The 20306-nt window shown below is 32.7% G+C and overlaps 2 protein-coding genes across 2 annotated transcripts in view; one reads left to right on the top strand and one right to left on the bottom strand.

Moving 5' to 3' along the window:
* Positions 1 to 20306, top strand: part of LOC126774534 (uncharacterized) — a 203717-nt gene that overhangs the window by 67169 nt on the left and 116242 nt on the right. Inside the window, exon 3 of the mRNA XM_050496097.1 lies at positions 18341 to 18767. Within this exon, the coding sequence (XP_050352054.1) occupies positions 18341 to 18767 (427 nt within the window). The remainder of the gene's footprint in view (positions 1 to 18340; positions 18768 to 20306) is intronic.
* On the bottom strand, positions 2116 to 4323 carry LOC126774335 (uncharacterized). The gene is made up of 2 exons (XM_050495815.1): positions 4261 to 4323; positions 2116 to 3003 (listed from the first exon to the last, which is right to left on the bottom strand). The coding sequence occupies exons 1-2, from the start codon at positions 4286 to 4288 to the stop codon at positions 2201 to 2203; spliced, it is 831 nt and encodes a 276-aa protein (XP_050351772.1). The 5' UTR covers positions 4289 to 4323; the 3' UTR covers positions 2116 to 2200.

Consider the following 20306-nt stretch of genomic DNA (forward strand, 5'->3'; position numbering starts at 1 on the left):
CTTTATTAAAAAAAACATAAATATTTAAATAAACAACACATTAACGGTCTTACTTATAAGCTATCTTTAGCGGGTCTAGTTAAATATTGTCTGCCTTCTTCATTTGAATGTCATATTAATTATAACAGAAAGAGAAAAACGTTTGTAAGTATTTATTAAAATTATTAATTAACTATTAATAAAGGGCATAAAAAAAGCCCATCTCCTTTCTTGTGGTTCAAACTTGCTTCATAACAAATTTCAAATTCAGTCCAGCGGTTTAGCTGTTATGGCGTGACATACAAATAAAGTTACTTTCGCATTTATTATATTAGCATAGAGAAATTAAGAATAGAAAGAAAATATCTCATCAATCAATATTGTTAAAATAAACTTTTATTATGAAATAGTTTTTTTCCAACAATGTTAAGTATATATTTTTATTTGTATTTAAGTATATCAATCAAAATTGAGTTATTTTAAAATAAGTCGATATGGAGAGGTGCTTTGTTACAAGCTTTTTTAAAAGAGGGCAAAGTAAAATTGCAGATTTTTTATGAATATCATGAATAAATCAAGTTCAAAGTTAAATATATATATTTTGTGTGTATAACTATAGTTTCTTTTCAAAGGTTGTATCAGATCAGACATATATTTAATAATATTTTCTCTTTCGAAAAAAAAAACGATATGTCATCTTCCCCACATTTCTTTGATTTATACTCGTAATGCTGGTTATTGAGACATAAACTGAATAATATCTAGAAATAATCGATGGGTTTTTACAAAATCATATTGTTTTATTTATACAACAATAAAAATCTTTTGGTGTTTACTAAACTCGTTTATTTATAATAATTTAAAAATTATAAATTGCTAATTTGCTGCACTACAATTGATAACGTGTTATTGTTGCGACGTTTGTTATTTAAATTATAAAAAATAAAGACAGATATTAAAAATCAGAAGTGCTTACAATGAATTCATCGAACTTTAAAAAATCCTCAAATAAAAGACCTTTAAATATTCAAAATCAACCGAAGCAAGGCTGGTAGCATTTTAAATATTAGACTTTTCCCCGGTGTTGCCAGGCCGTTTGGAGTGATGCCAACAACCAACTAAATAAATGAACGGTGAAAAAACATTTGTTGCTGAGCTATTGTCTGTTGTTTTTTCCGGTTGCTCACTGTCAATGGTTTTGCCAATAGCAGAATAGCTTTCAATCGTTCAATGGACTTGGTAGTCAAAGTATTTATTTGTTTTTTTTAATGGGCTTTATTAAATTTTATTTGGTATAACTTTTTATTTAAAAAGTTCTAATATTATTATAAAAAGTACATAAACCGCTCCGATGTAACATATAATTTAACACATGCCTAAACTTCATGATGGATTTAATTCTTGTGAAACTTTCATTTAATTTATGTTAATGAGTAAATAATGTTGCCAGTATACAAAATAATGTAATCAAATTGTACAATGTATGCTTGACTTTAAAACCAAATTGTTTAATAATCTATGTTGTCTGCGCCGTGTCATAAAACCAGATTAGTTCTACGATCCTTCCTTTTAGCGGCTTGCAACAATGCGGCGCGATCTCTACCCTTTCTTTGTAGGATTTTAGAAAGCTTACAATGTGCTTTAAGCGCTATAAAGTTGCGGATAAATAGTATTAAAATTACGCCTGACTATCATACCTTTGTCACGAAGCTTAAAAAAAAGTAACTGATCGTACATTTATAAAATACCATTAATCAAATGGTTTTTATGCACCCGTATTTGTAGGTACCGTTGACATAACAATTATTCGACCGCTATATATCAATACTTTGAAATATTCTGTTGATAAGAAATATATATATATATATATATTATAGAATAGGAAGGCGAACGAGCATATGGGCCACCTGATGGTAAGTGGTCACCAACGCCCTTAGAGATTGGCATTCTAAGAAATGTCAACCATCGCTTACATAGCCAATGCGCCACCAACCTTGGGAAATAAGATTTTATGTTCCTTGTGCCTGTAATTAATGTAAATATTATATATAAATATAATAATTATTATGAATAAAGGCATCATATACACATTCAGGTATTTAAACCAAAATAATTGAGCAACAGAATACCAAGAAGACAAGCTAATTTTAATTAATATTATTATTTGATAATATGACGTTTTATATAGCAAAACTTAAAAAATATTTATATTAACAATATATTATTCAGGGTAATCTGGAGGCGTAACTGTTGTAGACGACGAAGTGGTCGATATTTCGCTTTCCCGTATCTTATTTAAGTGGTAAATATACTTGATCAAATCTTTTATATCCACATTCAACTTTACAATCTTTTCATACCACTTAAGGTGGGTGTACACTACCCACATTTTTTTCTGATATTTCCTCATTGTCGAGTATATAACCATCTGTTGCTGCTTCAGCGACCTCAACAATGCAAAGCAGTACCCTATTCTATATCTAATATTTGTTATGTACTTTTTCCTAAGTATTTGAGCGTAAGGTAAGCGATAATGGGTTTCGTACACAAATTGTGCCATAAGTGACACTGTTCTATTTTTTTCTCCATAAATGAATGTTCCATTTTCATAATCGAAATATACTTGTCTTAGAATATTTTGTTCCTTTGCTGACTCATGAACTTTGTTGAATCTTCTCGTCTGTACTGTTATTTCGTCGTCAATGGTATCAAACATTGGAACTGGACTAAAATTTGATTCCAATAAAGTGTTTATATCAATTTGACGTTTTCGTAAATTGAATTGCTCCATTGTCATGTTTTCAGCATACCTTTTAAGTCCAGAATATTTTGTAACACTATAAGCTTTAGTTGTTGTCAATGTTTTTGTAGTTGAATGAAATTTTGGATTTTTTGTAGTACTCTTGTAAGTGGGTGTGCTTTGTTGAAACTTTCCCATATATACGTTATTAAGTATTGAATCCATGAGATCATCTACTTGCAATTCGAATAACTCTTTCGTATAAACAATGCTAGTGTATAAACCTAAAACAATTTATTATATTACTGATATTAGAATAAGGAGGGCTATCGATAAGGCTGGTCAGTAGCTCGGCGCGTCCAATATTTATATGTTACTTTAGGAGATAACGCTACCTGCTGCTAGGCTGAGTCATAAGTAGGTATTTATTAATTAAAGTACTCACCAATATTAGCACAGAAATTATATATTTTTGTATAGAATAGGAGGTGGACGAGCATATGGGCCACCTGATGGTAAGTGGTCACCAACGCCCATAGACATTGGCATTGTAAGAAATGTTAACCGTCGCTTACATCACCAATGCGCCACCAACCTTGGGAACTAAGATGTTATGTCCCTTGTGTCTGTAATTACACTGGCTCACTCACCCTTCAAACTGGAACACAACCATACCAAGTACTGCTGTTTTGCGGTAGAATATCTGATGAGTGGGTGGTACCTACCCAGACGAGCTTGCACAAAGCTTTACCTCCAGTATATGAGCCAGTACTTCTTTTTTACAAATTATATACTCAGATAGACAGACCGAGTAGTGCTAGGTATATTTGTAGATAGCACGGCATTACACTGCAACCACTTCAATCCACGTCACCAACAAGCGAAAACAAAACACAATGCAGGAAATAATAAATAAATAAATATAGGACCTACTAACTACGTCCTGAGCCTGATTTGGAGTATGTAATAGCTGAAATTTCGGGGTCTAATATACGCCAACAGCAATTAAAATATTACAATAGATATATAATATACAATAAGTTACATAACAAAGTCCCTCGCCTCACATGCAGATTTTTTCACGATGTTTCCTTCACCACCAAGCACGAGATGAATTATAATCACAAATTAAGCACATGAAAATTCATGTGCTTAATTTGTGCTTATAATTCATCTCGTGCTTTACGATGAAGGAAAACATCGTGAGGAAACCTGCAAGTGTCTAATTTCACTGAAATTCTGCCACATGTGTATTCCACCAACCCGCATTGGAGCAGCGTGGTGGAATAAGCTCCAAAACCTTCTCCTCAAAATGAGGAGAGGAGGCATTTAGCCCAGCAGTGGGACATTCACAGGCTGTTTCGGAAGCACATGAAAATTCAGTGGTGCTTGCCTGGGTTCGAATCCACGATCATCGGTTAAGATTCACGCGTTCTAACCACTAGGCCGTCACGGCTTAAATAAATATTAACACTAAAATAATATTAAATATTATTAAATTACATTATATTATCTATGAATTGTTAATTAATAACGCTTACATATTATTAAAACACAATGAAATGACATTATGCGACATGTCGGCCATGTAATCGGTAATTGGTTTGAATATCCACAAATTAAATTCGATAAATACGAATGAAAATAATTCGAAATTAATGAGAACTTTATTGCTTAATGTATTGTTGATAAAATTAAGAGCATTTCAATTTAAATGAACACTGTATTTAAATCGAAATGGATATAGCGTCTGTTGTTTATTTATTTTTGTTTTTAGTAGTTTTTTAGTAGATGTATAAGTATATGACTACTTCGTTCGTTTAGTGGCTCGATATAAGGCCACAGACCCGAATCCTGGGTTCAAATTCTAGGTCAGCCCAATAAAAAGTAATTGGGGTTTTCTGCCGAAAATTTTTAGTAGCAGCCCGGAGTCTGGAAGTTGGAAGCGTGTACACACCCGTGCCTCGGAAAGCAGTGTTGCCAGCAGCAAGACATTTATAGATCAACCAACAATGCAACTAAGTCTCTTTTTAACATTCTCAGCTAACTGGTCGGCCGAATTGTAATGGATTGTAAGCTATGCTCTTTATAGAGTGTAATTCTCACTGCTATTATCATTGCTAAAGTTTGTTTGATGGTATATTACAAATTTTGCATACACGTTGTACAACAAAAGAATTAGGGTACTCCTCTACTCGCAGACGATCCGCTTTTAATATACATTTTTTTATAGTATAGGTAGGAGGACGAGCATATGGGCCACCTGATGGTAAGTTGTCACCAACATAGATATTGGTATTGTAAGAAATGTTAACCTTCGCTTACTATCGCCAATGTGCCACCAATCTTGGGAACCATGATGTTATGTCCCTTGTGCCTGTAATTACACTGACTCACTCACCCTTTAAACCAGAACACAACTATACCAAATACAGCTGTTTTACGGTAGAATATCTGATGAGTGGATGGTACCTACCCAGAGCTTGCACTAAGCCCTACCACCAGTAAAAACATACAACCGACTGAGTTATAATATATATTCATTTTCGTTATTTGATTTTAATATTTGCGTTGTTAATAAGATTGTCCATATTGTTTACATGTAAAATAAAAAATCATATATTATATTGATGCATATTTATATATACAGTAACAGCCTATGAATGTCCCACTGCTGGGCTAAGCCCTCCTCTCCTTTTTGAGGAGAAGGTTAGGAGCCACCACGCTGCTCCAATGCGGGTTGGTGAATTACACATGTGGCAAAATTTCAATGAAATTAGACACATCCAGGTTTCCTCACGATGATTTCCTTCACCGTCAAGCGCAAGATGAATTATAAACACAAATTAAGCACATGAAATTCAGTGGTGCTAGCCCGAGTTTGAACCCATGATTATCAGTTAAGATTCCCGCGTTCTAACCACTTGGCCATCTCGGCTTTTATAAATATAAGTTCTAAAAAAATGATTTCACTTTTACAGTATTATGAGAATTATTTGAAAGAATTTTTATATTATTTATTTCCGTTAGATATTTTTCATCTCAAACGTTGCCTATAATTTTTATACGCTATACAGTCGTTTTTATTGTTATTTTGATCCTCTCTATAATCATTTGCGTGTTTATTTGCTGTACAAACAACTAAAATACATTTAAAGCACATTGTTATATGTCATTAAATGTACACTCCTTGCTTTTAAGTCCTGGTAAAACTTGTATACAAATTATACCACATATGTATTTTGATTGCATAATCGTATTATCGCTTTAATTTCTTTAAATCGTGTTTGAAAACGTTCACGAAGTATTATAATACGACCAATGTTATGAGCATGTTTAAAACGTTTTCGAGCAAACAGTTTTTACAGCGATTTTGTTTGCGTTTCTTGAAATTAACTTTTGTCTTGTATTTTATTAATAAATAATAATAATAATAATAATAATGTCCTTCAGACTAATTTCGGCCACGGCGGCTAATCCCAAGAGAGATTAGCCAACTATCCTCGAGATATTATAGTGAACAAGTGTGTGCGCAAACACAGGTTCACTCTCTATTCCCTAACTCTCAGCCGATGGGACGGCAATCCATCAGGACCGGAAATAGTTCAGGCGCAGGATTAACGGCTTTACGCGCTTTCCGAAGCACGGGAGTGTACACACTTCCAATTTCCAGACCCCGGGTTGTTACTGAGAATTTTCTGACAGAAAAACCCAATAACTTTTTATTGGCCCGACCTGGTAATTGAACCCAAAACCTCCGGGTTTGCGGCCGAGGCAGTTATCTTTTGATCTTTTATTATTGACTTACTATCACCTTCGCAGTTTTTCCCGCTTATAAATATGTTAATGCATTTTCTGTGTAACACGTTTAAATAATCTCCAAAATATATATGATCATTTTAATTCGTCTATATGCTTAAATGAATAACACTATGGATGAGTCGGTTGAATGAATTTAAATAAAATTTGATTTGAAATTACAGCATATAATTAAATATATAGTGTTCAAATTCCTCTCTTTGTTTACTTCTTTATATATAACTTAATTCATTATTAATATGATATAAGCTTTGATATGATTTTGATTTTATCACTGGTTGAGTTTCGTCCAGTTTTATTTAGGTGGTTGATGTACAGCTGACCGATTTCAGCCACGGTTGCCATACTCAAGGGCGTCTAGCCTACTGCACACGACATTTTAGTACGCTCTTTATTCCCTCACTCTCCTAATCCAATGGGAAGGCAAATACGACACGACCGGAATGAGGACTGACGAGGAGGAATAGCCTTATGTGCTTTTGAAGGTATGACACACACTTCTAAAAGAGACTATTGAGAAAACCAAATATTTTCAATGGCTCGACCCAGGCCTTAAGCCCAGGACCTAATCGCCAATAGTGAAAAGTCTAATTCTCTACGAGGCGTAATTCAGAAGCTACGATTGGTTTGGTACTTACAGATCAGAGCGCTGCGAACAACAGATACCACTATTTCAATAAAAATGTAAACGTCGACTCTACTATCAATAAGCAAAACGAGTCGCTTATTAAACACAATAACTATTAATAAATATAGTTAAAGAAGATCACGTCCTCATTATTAATCCCTAGTAAATCCAAAATGGCGCCGGAAGACGGAGCGGCCATTAATCAAGTTGTAAATAATGATCAATTAACAAGGACGATATTTTCAGTTCTACTAAGATAATGAAACTCATTATAGCGCTTGGGTCATCTATCAACGCGAAAACGGTTTCAGTTTCCACTTTTCTTGTAAATATTTATAAATTATTACCTACTCTATATGGCCCAGAGAGTACTTAACTTAACCAAAAAGTTTTCATGTACTTGATTTATGTCTATAGTTCATCTCATGCTCGGCCGTAAAAGAAAATATGCTCAGAAAACCTGTGTTAAGTCCCTGATATTATTTTTGTTCGATTTTTTTCCATATATCTGAGTTTTTTATTAAGTATACATGGAATTAAAAATAACTCATTACCAATACCATGGTAAATCTTTCTAGACTCCCAAATTATCTTGTCAAGTGTAGTAGATAATTAAAAAAAAAACTTAACACATCAATAGATATTTTTTTTTATAAATGTATGATTCCTTAACTCTTTTGCTGTATAATGAAGAATGTTCTATTAACAAGTTCTTTGAGGACTAAATGTTTACGAATCAATACGAAATAAATGAAAAATAGTTACTGTTAAAAATAATGTTAAAAACAGCGAGAAATTCAGCGAGGATTTTTCAATGTATTGGCCTTATAAATTCTAATCCAAATAAAAAAAAAAAAACATTTTTAGGCAAATTCATTTAAATTGCTACATGATAATTTATACATTTTTTACTTATGTAGAAAATTACACCCAGACTCAGTGCAAACAGACATATTCATACAGACAAATGTCTGTCCTGGGTGGGAGTCGAACCCACGACCTGCGGCGTAAAAGGCAAGGTCTACTAACCACGCCAATCGGCTCGTCGTCATATATCATATTTCTGTCCTTGACGGGGTAGTGGTGCTAGATACCCTGCATCCTTTTCTGTACCTTTGATAATGTGTATTCACAATTTCAAGATTATCTGTTTAATAGTTACACTATCGCATTTATAATATTAGTTAGGATAAAAATACAAAAACTGAATTACACTGGCTCACTTACCATTCATACTGTAATAAAGAAATGACATATGACTGCCCAGACTAGATTGCACAGTTCCTAACGCAAGTTAAAGCTATTACTCACAATTATATTATTCACAAAAAGTTACTCATACCATAATCCTCATTCCTGTTCACGTTTATCATCAAAACGACGACATTTTCGTATTTTTACCGCCATCTAAAGTCGAAATATAGTACAAAAAATGAAAACATACTCTCATAATTAATTATAGTCGCTTATTCACAGTGAAATGTTTGTTCCATCTCTTATAATTATTTACTACACTCGAGCCGCAGCCCGGTATTCTTTTGAATGCCTAACCGCTTTTCATAAAATAATGGACATTTGAAATATGCTCTTCATCTATTTTTATACAGCGATTTTAAAAGCAATGCTCGTCGTTATGTTTTAATTGTGTCTTTTTTATGTGATACTATCAACTTACCCTGTCTCTGAATAAGTGAATGATATTATTTCGGAAAATAAATTTTGCTCATCCAGCTGTCATTTAACAAGAACCGCCTTATTCCTCCATAATGTTTTCCGATGCTTTTATTAAAAAGTGCTTTAAAAAAAACAACTTCCAAATTCAAACTAATTTTTATTCGAATTGAAATATTTTAAATTAAAAATTAAAATTTATGTTTTTTAAAAATCAAATGATTCGATGCATTTATTTATCAGTCATCGAACTCAAATACCCTCTGTTGCATAACTCAAATGAGTTAGCTTACATCGATTTTAGGTCACCGACACTCGGTATGACGTCACGCAGATAGAAACTCGGTTACCGAATGAATAAATAAAAAGCGATGTCGCCTCGCCAGCGCTTTTAGAAAAAGAAGAATTCAAATTTAAACACATAAAAGTAGAAAGGCTTTATATTAAGGTCTTTTCGGCTTGATTTTATCTGTCAAAGGAAATATAGACTTAAATTATAGAGCGGGATTTGTCCGAGGAAAATGTGTTGCTTCTTCAAGGGTCAGTGTTTTATAGATCTAGATGTATAAAACACTGGATAGATTTAAATAAAATTTAAATAATATTATATTGAAACATTTCCATAGTGTTTTATTGAGTATTTCAGGAGATTATTATATCTGTAGTAACTTGATGGTAGCGCTTTATTGAAGTCTTGGTAGGCACCACACACTTATAATATATTATACGGCCAAACAGTAATACGTATATATAATATTTCAGAATCTATTGCAACTATCAAAAGTCAAGTCAAGTCTATTAATCAATCAAAACACGTATAAACTGATAGTTTGTTTATAAAGAAAGTTTTGTAGTATCAATAATTCACCATAATAATTTTAAAATCGTCTAATTTTCATATTGCATATAGTAAAGCAGTACAATCCTTGTGTCTATATATTGAATAAATTTATCAAAAATGTATGTATCGATTTTATACAAAAGAGTAAAACTTGAGAGATTTTCACGCGGATGTAGTCGCGAGTACCAGCTGATAATTACATAAATATATGACCACAGCTATATGCGGTATTTAAATCGTGGTATAAATAGACCCCGGAAATTATAGACCAATCTCTGTATTGCCAATATTATCAAAAATATTCGAAAAAGTTCTATATACACGGCTACTGAACTACTTAAACTCTATAAATTTCTTTTTTGACCGGCAGTACGGGTTTCGGCCTAAAAGTAATACACTCACAGCAACAATTGATCTGGTAACCAAAATTAAACACAATATTGATAAAAAAACATTGTACTGGGAGTTTTCATTGATTTAAAAAAGGCCTTTGACACCGTCAGTCACAAATTGCTGTTAAAGAAACTGGAAGTCATTGGTTTTGTCGGTAAAGGTTTAAATATGTGTAAATCGTACCTCGAGAACAGATTACAGATAGTAAAAACTGATAGTATCTCCCAAAGTCCCCCACTACCCTTATCCTATGGCGTTCCACAAGGATCAAGACTAGGCCCTCTGCTCTTCTTAGTATATATTAATGACATGCACGAACTTGGCTTAAACGTTAATATCTCTCTACGCTGATGACACATGCCTCTTTTACTTTGGTTCGTCAATCTCGATGTCCTTCATGAGTGGCTTCAGTACAATTTATTGACTATTAACATTTCTAAAACTGGCTATATACTATTCAAAGCTAAAAATAAACTAATACCAAATTACACACCTCTCACAATAAATAACAGACCTTTACAAGAAAAAACTCATGAAAAACACGATTGGACAAACTACAAGTCCTACAAAATAAAATAATAAAAATGTTATTTAATTTTAAATTTCGAACATCAACTAAAAAAATTTATCGCGAAACTAAATTAATGAGCATAAAACAATTATATAATTACAGCACCTGCACTTTCATACGTAAAACTATTAATAAAAATGTCAATACCGAATTACAATTTAATAGCAGCAAAAAATATGGGCTCCCCTGCACTCGACGCGCGAGTCTCATTGTTTTGCCTAAAACTCGTACCAAGTTCGGTCAAACCGCAATAACATATGACGGTGAACATCTTTATAACAAGATACCCTCAGACATTAAAAATATTGACTCGTTCGATATATTCAAAAAGCGACTGTCTCATTATATTTTATTTTTATTATTTTATTACAAAAATACCTGTTTGAGTGTGTAGAATGGAATAAGAGTGGTTTTCAAATCGTGGTGATGTTTTGTGTGTTATTTCAAATTGTGTTTGATAATTTGTGTGTTATTTTCTCCATTAAAAATGTAAGTACGACAACGAATGTCTGTTAATTGTTTGTATTTTTTCTTTAATTGTGTTCTCGTGCAAGTGATGTAATTGTCTTTATGGGAATAAATAATCTTTAAACCTAATACCAAAAAAGTAAAATTTAATCGAAACATGAAACAGAGCAGATAATAGCAGATATCCGTTCCAAACGGATATTAAACCCACAGCCTCTACGCCAGACGATTGTCAATTTATATCGCCTATATATTTCATTGACTTTTAGATTTTTTAATCATACCAGTGAGCTGGGGTAATTGCGCCGACTGCTTAGTCAATTTATACAAATCTGGTTATATAATAAATATAAATTATTCCTTAATCTGTCAAACCGTTACCAACTAAAGAATTTAGAGGAATTATTATTTCTTTTAATTACGCTAGCTTACCAACTTTTATTGCACACTTTACCAAATATAAATAGTATTGATTTACTAATTAATATACTTAAATATCGTATTTATATTTATTTATAACAACCAAATATTAATATTTATTTTTATTCTTGAGCCTCATAAGCCTTGTCAGCTTGTCAGAAATATTATCATGACAAAGACATCGATTAATATAGCCCTTTACTCGATAAAATATTATATAGATGATAAAAAATTTAGAGTATGTATTATTTGACGATGCAGGATAAATAATAATAATTTAATAAATTAAATAATAATATTTTATTATCATATCTATGAGACTAAAGTATCGGTAGAGAAACCTCTGAGTGTCTTGCCGGTTCTTCGGTAAAATCTACATTCCAAACTGGTGTTAGCTTTACAATCATTTACTTTAAGTCATTTTAAATGAATGATCAAGATGAAAAACTAGTGGGAGCGAGTATGATTTTTTCCAAAGTTAATTTATATAGCAAACGGTTTTGTACAATTCGGGAAGTCAAAACGTTTTTGTGTGCTATCGTAGACCGGAATGTAGGGAGACGAGTATTCACGCTGAGTACACAATAGACTATGACGTCCACTCTGGCGCCGGTTTAACTAATTTCGTTGTTGTTGTTTTTATTCATTTGTATAAAACAGAGTAAAACTAGACAATAAAGTACATTCGTAACTTTGATTTATTAGTATTAATACTTTTTTTTATTTCACGAACATTAAGTATGACTTACTGCTATTAAAGAAATACTTCAGTAAAATCGCTAGATTTGGGATAATTTTATGAAATTATACGACTCATAAATCACGAGGACCTGAATTTGCGTATGTATGTGGTTACGCCTGATGTTATTATAAGTCGCTAATATTAATGTAAAAGGTCGTATGTTAAAATTGTTTACTTTGCAGAAGACAATAAGAACTGAATATTTTTTTGAAAACTAACGAGTAACGTTACTCTCAGAGCATTAAATTCATAAATAAAAATGTAACATACGACGTTTTGTTTGGACCTAATTGTTTCATAAGACCTTATGATACGGTTAAGCTTAGAACGTCCTTCCAGTAATATGTGTTGATTAATTAAGTACAAGTAATTAAATGATCTACGACTACAAGTATATTCCTAAGGCTCTGGTACGTTATCATCTTTAGTGTCCGCTGGTTCCGTGATAGTCGCTCATCGTTGTTTACTCCATTTCAATTGGAGTTAACAAAATATATTTTATTTCATCTATTCATACCTAGTTATAGATATATATTTATTTCTACCTTTTTCTATATGATATCATGAGATAGTCCGTCACAATTTTTTTTTTCTTTCCTCGTAGCCTATAGCTATTAACCTCAATACTTCAACCTTTTGCGAAAAGAAAAAATACATTAGAAAAGCTGTTCTTGTAAAAAATTAAATACGCGTATGGGTTACGCATCATGTTTGCATAAATGTTTCTATAATATCTAATGAGTATAATCAAGTAAACTTCAGTTTTTTATTCATAAAAAATAATAATTATAGAAGGCATATTTCATTACATATGACATTATGAGATATTTTATACTCTTTATTTTTATTTTTAATTCATACTTTTTAAAATATTATAGATACATAACAAAGTGAATAAGATAAATGATGGTCAAGATAAGTTTATTTAGAATTAATTCATACATTTTTAAACGTCGAACCTTAATAGGAATGATTTATGTTGCCAACTGACGTCTGTCGAAACTTTTAAATGGTAAAAACGGCTAAATAAGCTGGCAACATAACCACGACGATGGATACTTTTTAAAATATTATAGATACATAACAAAGTGAATAAGATAAATGATGGTCAAGATAAGTTTATTTCGAATTAATTCATACATTTTTAAACGTCGAACCTTAATAGGAATGATTTATGTTGCCAACTGACCTCTGTCGAAACTTTTGAATGGTAAAAACGGCTAAATAAGCTGGCAACATAACCACGACGATGGGAAATGTAATGTCACCCAAACAAAATGGCGCCCTGTTTTTTGTTTCCAGTTCCCCAATTTTATCGTATATAAAGAGAAATTCGGGGATAATTTATTTTGCACTTAGAGATGAGTAATGGAAAGTATTAATATAGTAGGATAAAACGTTTCATAGATGTAATCAATTATACGTAACGCGGTTTTATACTTAAGCTGGTCAACTTAATTGGTCAATTTGGTAAAGTGAATTCAAAATTTCAAGGTCGTAATAAATACTTTTTACGCTTCTGACGTTTTTTTTGATAGAACGGGAAGGCGGACGAGCATATGGGCCACCTGATGGTAAGTGGTCATCAACGTCCATAGACATTGGCATTGTAAGAAATGTTAACCATCGCTTACATCACCAATGCGCCACCAACCTTGGGAACTAAGACGTTATGTCCCTTGTGCTTGTAATTGCTCTGGCTCACTCACCTTCAAACCAGAACACAACAATACCAAGTACTGCTGTTTTGCGGTAGAATATCTGATGACTGGGTGGTACCTAACCAGACGAGCTTGCACAAAGCTCTACCACCAGTAGAACGACGTTAACGTAAGATTGTTATTACCTTCTTCAAGCAGACAGACTATCAAATGGTACTGATAGGAAACGGTCACTAACGCCCATAGACATTGATACTGTAAGAAATATTAAGAATTTCTTACATCGCCAATGAAACTCTGACCTTGGGAACTAAGAAGTTGCTTTGGCTTTGGCTCTCTCACTCACCCTTCCAACTGGAACACAACAATACAAAGTACTGTTTATCAGTAGAATAAGTTAAGAGTGGGGATACCTACACGGGCTTACAGAAAACTCTACCACCAACTATACTCAATCAAGTCTCGTGTCTAGATTTAGTTCTAGTATTCTTTATTATAGACATATATTAATAAAATTGATATCGTATTTATCACAAACTTATTTTTAAATGTCTATTAGTATCTTATCTTTCGTTAATTTTATTTTATTTTATTATGCCTAGTACGATATTTATATTTGATAAATTTATATTTTATTTATTTATATCGAAGACTTAAGCCAAGAAAGAAGAAGAAGAAGAAAGGGTGAAAGTGCTAACTAACGTGTGTGTGCTAACGCTCCTAATTATTCCGGCAAATATACATATTTTTTCAAGGTGATCTTATATTTTTTTCTGTAATTGGTCGCTTATTTAATTGAAATGAATCTTTAGATGCGAATTACGAATTGTGTTTTATATATATTTTAGCAAAGTCAACATATAGTGTTACAAACAACGTTCCACGTGTAAACTTTTGACATTTCGCTAAAAGCGACATGTGTATAAGCACGTGCACATTGCAACGTGAATTCCTAATCTTGATTAAGCTCTGCTTGACATTGTTGTTTAATTTTGTTGACATTAGTTGTTTAATTTTGTTGCAACAAACAACGCTTTCGTTTCCAAAACATTAATTCGCATAAAAAACAATATTTTTATGTAAAAGTAACAGCATGTGAATGTCCCACTGCTGGGCTAAGACCTCCTCTCTTTTTTTTTAAGGAGAAGATTTGGAGCTTATCCCACCACGCTGCTTCAATGCGGGTTGGTGAAATACACATGAGGCAGAATTTCAGTTCAATTAGAAACATGAAGGTTTACTCATTTTCCTTTTCGATGTTTTCCTTCACCGTCAAACACGATATGAATTATAAACTCAAATTAAGCACTTAATTAATTGAAAATTCAGTGGTGCTTGCCCCGGCTTGAACCTACGATCATAAGTTAAGATTAATGCGTTTAAACCATTGTGCAATCTAGTTATTAGATTTGTTAATTATTTTGCGCCCGTGGCTTCGCTCGCGCGACAGGCGACGTTCAGGTATTAGAAAAAAAAAAGTAGCCTTTGTACTTCTTTGGGGCTTGCTCCACACCAAATTTCATAGAAATCAATTCAGTGGCTTAGTCGTGAAAGCTTACCAGACAGACAATTTCACATTTATAATATTTTTCTATACTTATGAATTGAAACCTTAAGACAAAATTTGGATTAAATATTATGTTTTAAATTAATATCATCTCTTCATCTTCATCAAGATAAGAACGACATAAAATTTCAAGGTATCTGTGACTGAAGGGGCTATACTAAGTGTATCTGTGGCTGAAGGGACTATACTTCGTTAGACCAGAATTAAAGTAAAATCTTTATAAGTGATAAAGATAAAAAATAACTACATTGATTTAGTAGAGCTATTCTGTAAGAACTCACTTCATTACTCAACCGTGAAGTGATGACACCCGACTTATGGTGATATACTATTTTGATGCGTTTATTCTTGAAATGTTATATTTATTATGGTCAATGTCGCATATCAACTTTCTGACATTTCACGACCGTTTTCTGCGGTAAGTTTCGAGTTTGTTCAAAATAGCGTATCACTATAAGTCGATTAACAATATTTAACGTGTGAGATACGTTTTTGATAGTGATTTTACAAAAACATTTACTTAATAAGTTAAGTCTTATAAGTAAGATACTATATTTAAAATAAAATGCCAACTGCAATTGTTTCAACTAATTCACGTTGAATTACTTCTTAAAATAGTTAAAAAAACACAAAAGAGCAGAAACAACACAGAAATCGTTTGAGAAAATGATCCCTATACATGCACGTATAGGCTCAAATTTACAATGCAATTTACTCCATTATCGAATTTTGAAATTACTAATGGACCGTAAAAAGGAATATCAATACTAGACTTAGGAAGAATCGGAATGATTTTATCGTTTCTAAACGGTTCGGAAATTGGTCTATCTGTCGGACATTTTTGATCCAAGCCTACACTCTCTGTTCTGACTGCGACCCCGTTACCGCCACAGGACGCGTCGCTTCGTAACATAGACAAGGACAAAGATGACCTAAATGGTAGATATTTCTGATCAATATACTTATTAACATTTGACTGCACCCGTATTTGCTTATATACTGAAGGTATATATTAAAAAGTGCATAAAGAATATATGAATTTTATCAAATTTAATTTTTATATTAAATAGATTCATTACATCAATGTTAGAATATCTGATGAGTGGGTGCTACCTACGTAGTCGGGCTTTTTATTCGCTGGAAAAACGCGTTTACGCGTTTCCCCCATTTGAAGTGGGGGGGTATGTGGGACACGCTGGCGCTGAGTATGCGCCAGAATATCTACTAAAAAACCAGCGGTACCTACACTGTCTATTCGATGACTATCCGTGACGCCCCGATGGTTGGCCCGCCCTTGCGGGCCTAAAAATCCTATTGGTTCTCGGAGTACCCAGACCCTGCCACACACGGCAGCGAGAGATCTCCGCATTAGTATGCGGAGATCTCTCGCTCAGCGCCTTTCCCTGCCCCCAAGTGGCACACTCCATCGGAGTGTGGCACGCTGTGTCAGAAGGCGCACCACACTCATGGCAGGAGGGTGTCACCTTCTACGTTGTATAAATAAAATATATATAAAAAAAAATTATTTCCCAAATATTTATAGTATAAAAAATCTGAAGTATTTATATTTGTATTTTAAATGAACAAAAGCGTAACAAAACTTCTCTCATAAATACTTCTATTCTATATATTCTGTAATAAATAAAATTATCGTATCGATAATGAACGTATTTCAATAATTTGCAAAGCAATGAATTATAGATTTCAGTGCGTACCGTGTAATCTAAATAACAATCATGAGGTTAAATCATTTGAATTACCGATATATTAACGATTGCGTTTGGAATACAGAACCAATTCATTATTATTATCAAATATAAATAATGTACTCGATGCATAATTAACGAACGATATATATATTAAAAACAATATATTATCTTGTGATATATAACGATATCAGTTGTATTAATATAATACGTCTATAATAAAAATACAAGAAATAAATTAAGACACAAGAATTAATAATATAGGTGGTAGGGCTTTGTGCAAGCCCGGCTGAATGAATATCCCTATACACCAGATTTAGTACAGCCGAACAGTAATGCTTACTACTGTTGTGTTTGGGTTTGAAGAGTGAGTGAGACAGAGTAACTACAGCCACAAGGGACTTAACATCTTCGTTCCCAAGGTTGGTGGCGCATTGGTGATGTAAGTGTTAGTGGCCCATTATTTCACATTAGGTTGCACGTCCGCCTATCTATTTTATTTCAAAAAAAAAGATTGATTTCTTCTTACCATTTAAAACTTTCTAACTCTTGTTCTTTATTTGTATTATATATACAAATAAGAAAATTGGATTATCAGAAGCTATACAAAGAAATAATTCCAAAAGCGATCTTTATGGTTCTTGATGTGAAGTGCCCTTGATCTTTTTCGTAAGAACCTATACTTAATATTAATCGAGTATGCTCGTTTCAACATCACTTACGTACTCTAAAAGCCTTTTATTCATTTCAATAAAAAATAAGAGAATATGTATTAATAAGTGATTTGTAGCCTTTTAGGTATATATTTTTTTTATTGTCATAATAAACTGCTTTCATTACTTAAAATATAAAGTATACTACTTTTGGTAACGATGTTTGAAGTAGACTCCTTCACGCTGCTGCAATTCGATTTTATTGGTGCTCATGTGGATGGTGGTGTCGATGATTTATCTCAATCTCGGATTAGGAACATATTTTCTCTCTATACAGAAGATGAGGGTTTATTACGTGTTTTCATTGAAATAATGATAATATAAAGTCAACTCTCACTCTCTCTCCCTTGATGCAAGGTTCGTCTTTCTTTTCACTGAACTTCTTACTAAATACCATAATAATTTGATATTTTCTTTCCAGTTCACCTTCAATTTGAAGATTCATCGCTACGTGACTACGTTCTCTACTCCATCGTTGGCAACTTCATCCGAGGCAACTTTACACCAACCAGTTTCACCGAAAGGCCTTGCAGGGACGAAGAACCGCTCCCGTACTTCGTGCCCAAACGCTCAAGAGCTGTTCGTTCCAAGCACGTTAAGACAAAGTGGCACAATGAAGATTATAGTTATAGGACGAAGAGTGACAGTGAATTCGATGGTTATTACTTTAAGCCGAGGTTCCGTAGTTTTTCGCGAGTGGAACGATCAGTGTTCAAGGGAATGAGGTATAGATTCGTGCCTGCTACAATAGTGAGTGGACCTTTAGAAGGCAGGACCAGTGTAGTGCTGCAATGGTCACTAACTGACGTTTCCCGATTAGATAGTGAAGAAACTAGTGTTGTTTTTAGGTGAGTACTATCGATATTATCATTCTAATCTATATTTATATGTATAATATTTTATGTATTTAATTGAGTTTTTAATAGACTTCGAAACTGTCTGATCATAGTAATGAAAGTTGGCGCATTATTGTATTTTTTATGTAAAAGGTGTCGCCTTCATCGTAACTCGTCACTAGTTCTATACTTCAAGGAGTTTTCATGTAAAGTGGCTTTTGCTAGTTATCGTAATAACGCAGGATTTAAACATCGTTTTATTTTTATCCATTTCAATAAATATTGATAAAGTGGCTTTTTTCAGATATCATATCCTTCACTTACTGATCTTTAACTTATGGAAAAGACTTATCAATTCATCGTGTATTTTAATTAGAACATAAATATATTTAAAATTAAATTTTATTAACAACTAGCTGACCCGTACCCACTTCGTTGGGCGGTAAACATTTTTACTTGTAATGAAATTATGATTGTGGTTCGGTTAGTACTGAGTGCTATGATTTATTTCCCGACTGCCAAAAGTCGCGTTGGACGAACATTAATAAAATTGTCTTAGGTATTTAATATTTTAAATTATCTCTTAAACTATGCAACCAAAAATCATATCGTAAAAAACAATTTTATCTAAATAAAATTTCCTTGGTAATAAATCAATTTATTTCTAAATAGATTGACGTGTTTTATATGAAAAAAACCGTCTAATATAAATATTTTCGAATAGATTAATAGACTATAGATAGAATGACTCGGTCGCTGTTCCATACCTATGTCTTATTATTTCTTTAACCATTCGTCAAATTATATGCAGTAAAAGAGTTTTGTTTTAAACACTTGAGACGATAAGTTTACTTATTTTAATAAGAATTCATAATTGTTGATAATATGACCTAATGATTTAAATTATTTTTTTAATATAAAAAACTACTTTTTGTGACTTAAATATAAAAGTTAGACATATGCTATCGCTGACTTTTTTGTAGACATTATCAAGCTCTACAACTTTTCTCTAGAATTCAATCATATATCTCTCATCGTAAAGGCAGCGTTCGTGAGAAACGTTATCGTTCGACCGTTTTTTCTCCAACTTATTTTGCAAATTCGTCTACCACGGAAGGCTTATCATTTTATGGATTAATATATAGCCTATGACACTTACAAATAATGTGGCTTTCTATTGGTAAAATAATTTTCAAAATCGATTCGGTAGATTCGGAGATTACCCCCTACAACCTCACAAGCTTTACCTCCTTATAATAATAGTATAGATAAGTAAGCTAATCTTAAATAATAATAATTACGAGACATGTTCCAAATTTATGCACCATTTACTCCTTTCAACAACGATACAACAATTCAACATAGTTGAGACTTGCTATAGACAAATGAAGGGTTTCGTAACCGGTTTGATGTGTGGTCTCGGCCTGAACAACATCTCATAAAATTTTCTGTTAAAAATCATATTATACCTTGCTGGTTAAAAAAAAATGATCGCTTTAAACAGTGTTTGATTATCTGTGGGCACGCATAGGAAGTTGGCATTTAATGTTT

Source organism: Nymphalis io, chromosome 16, assembly GCF_905147045.1.
Source record: "Nymphalis io chromosome 16, ilAglIoxx1.1, whole genome shotgun sequence".
Lineage (NCBI taxonomy): Eukaryota > Metazoa > Arthropoda > Insecta > Lepidoptera > Nymphalidae > Nymphalis > Nymphalis io.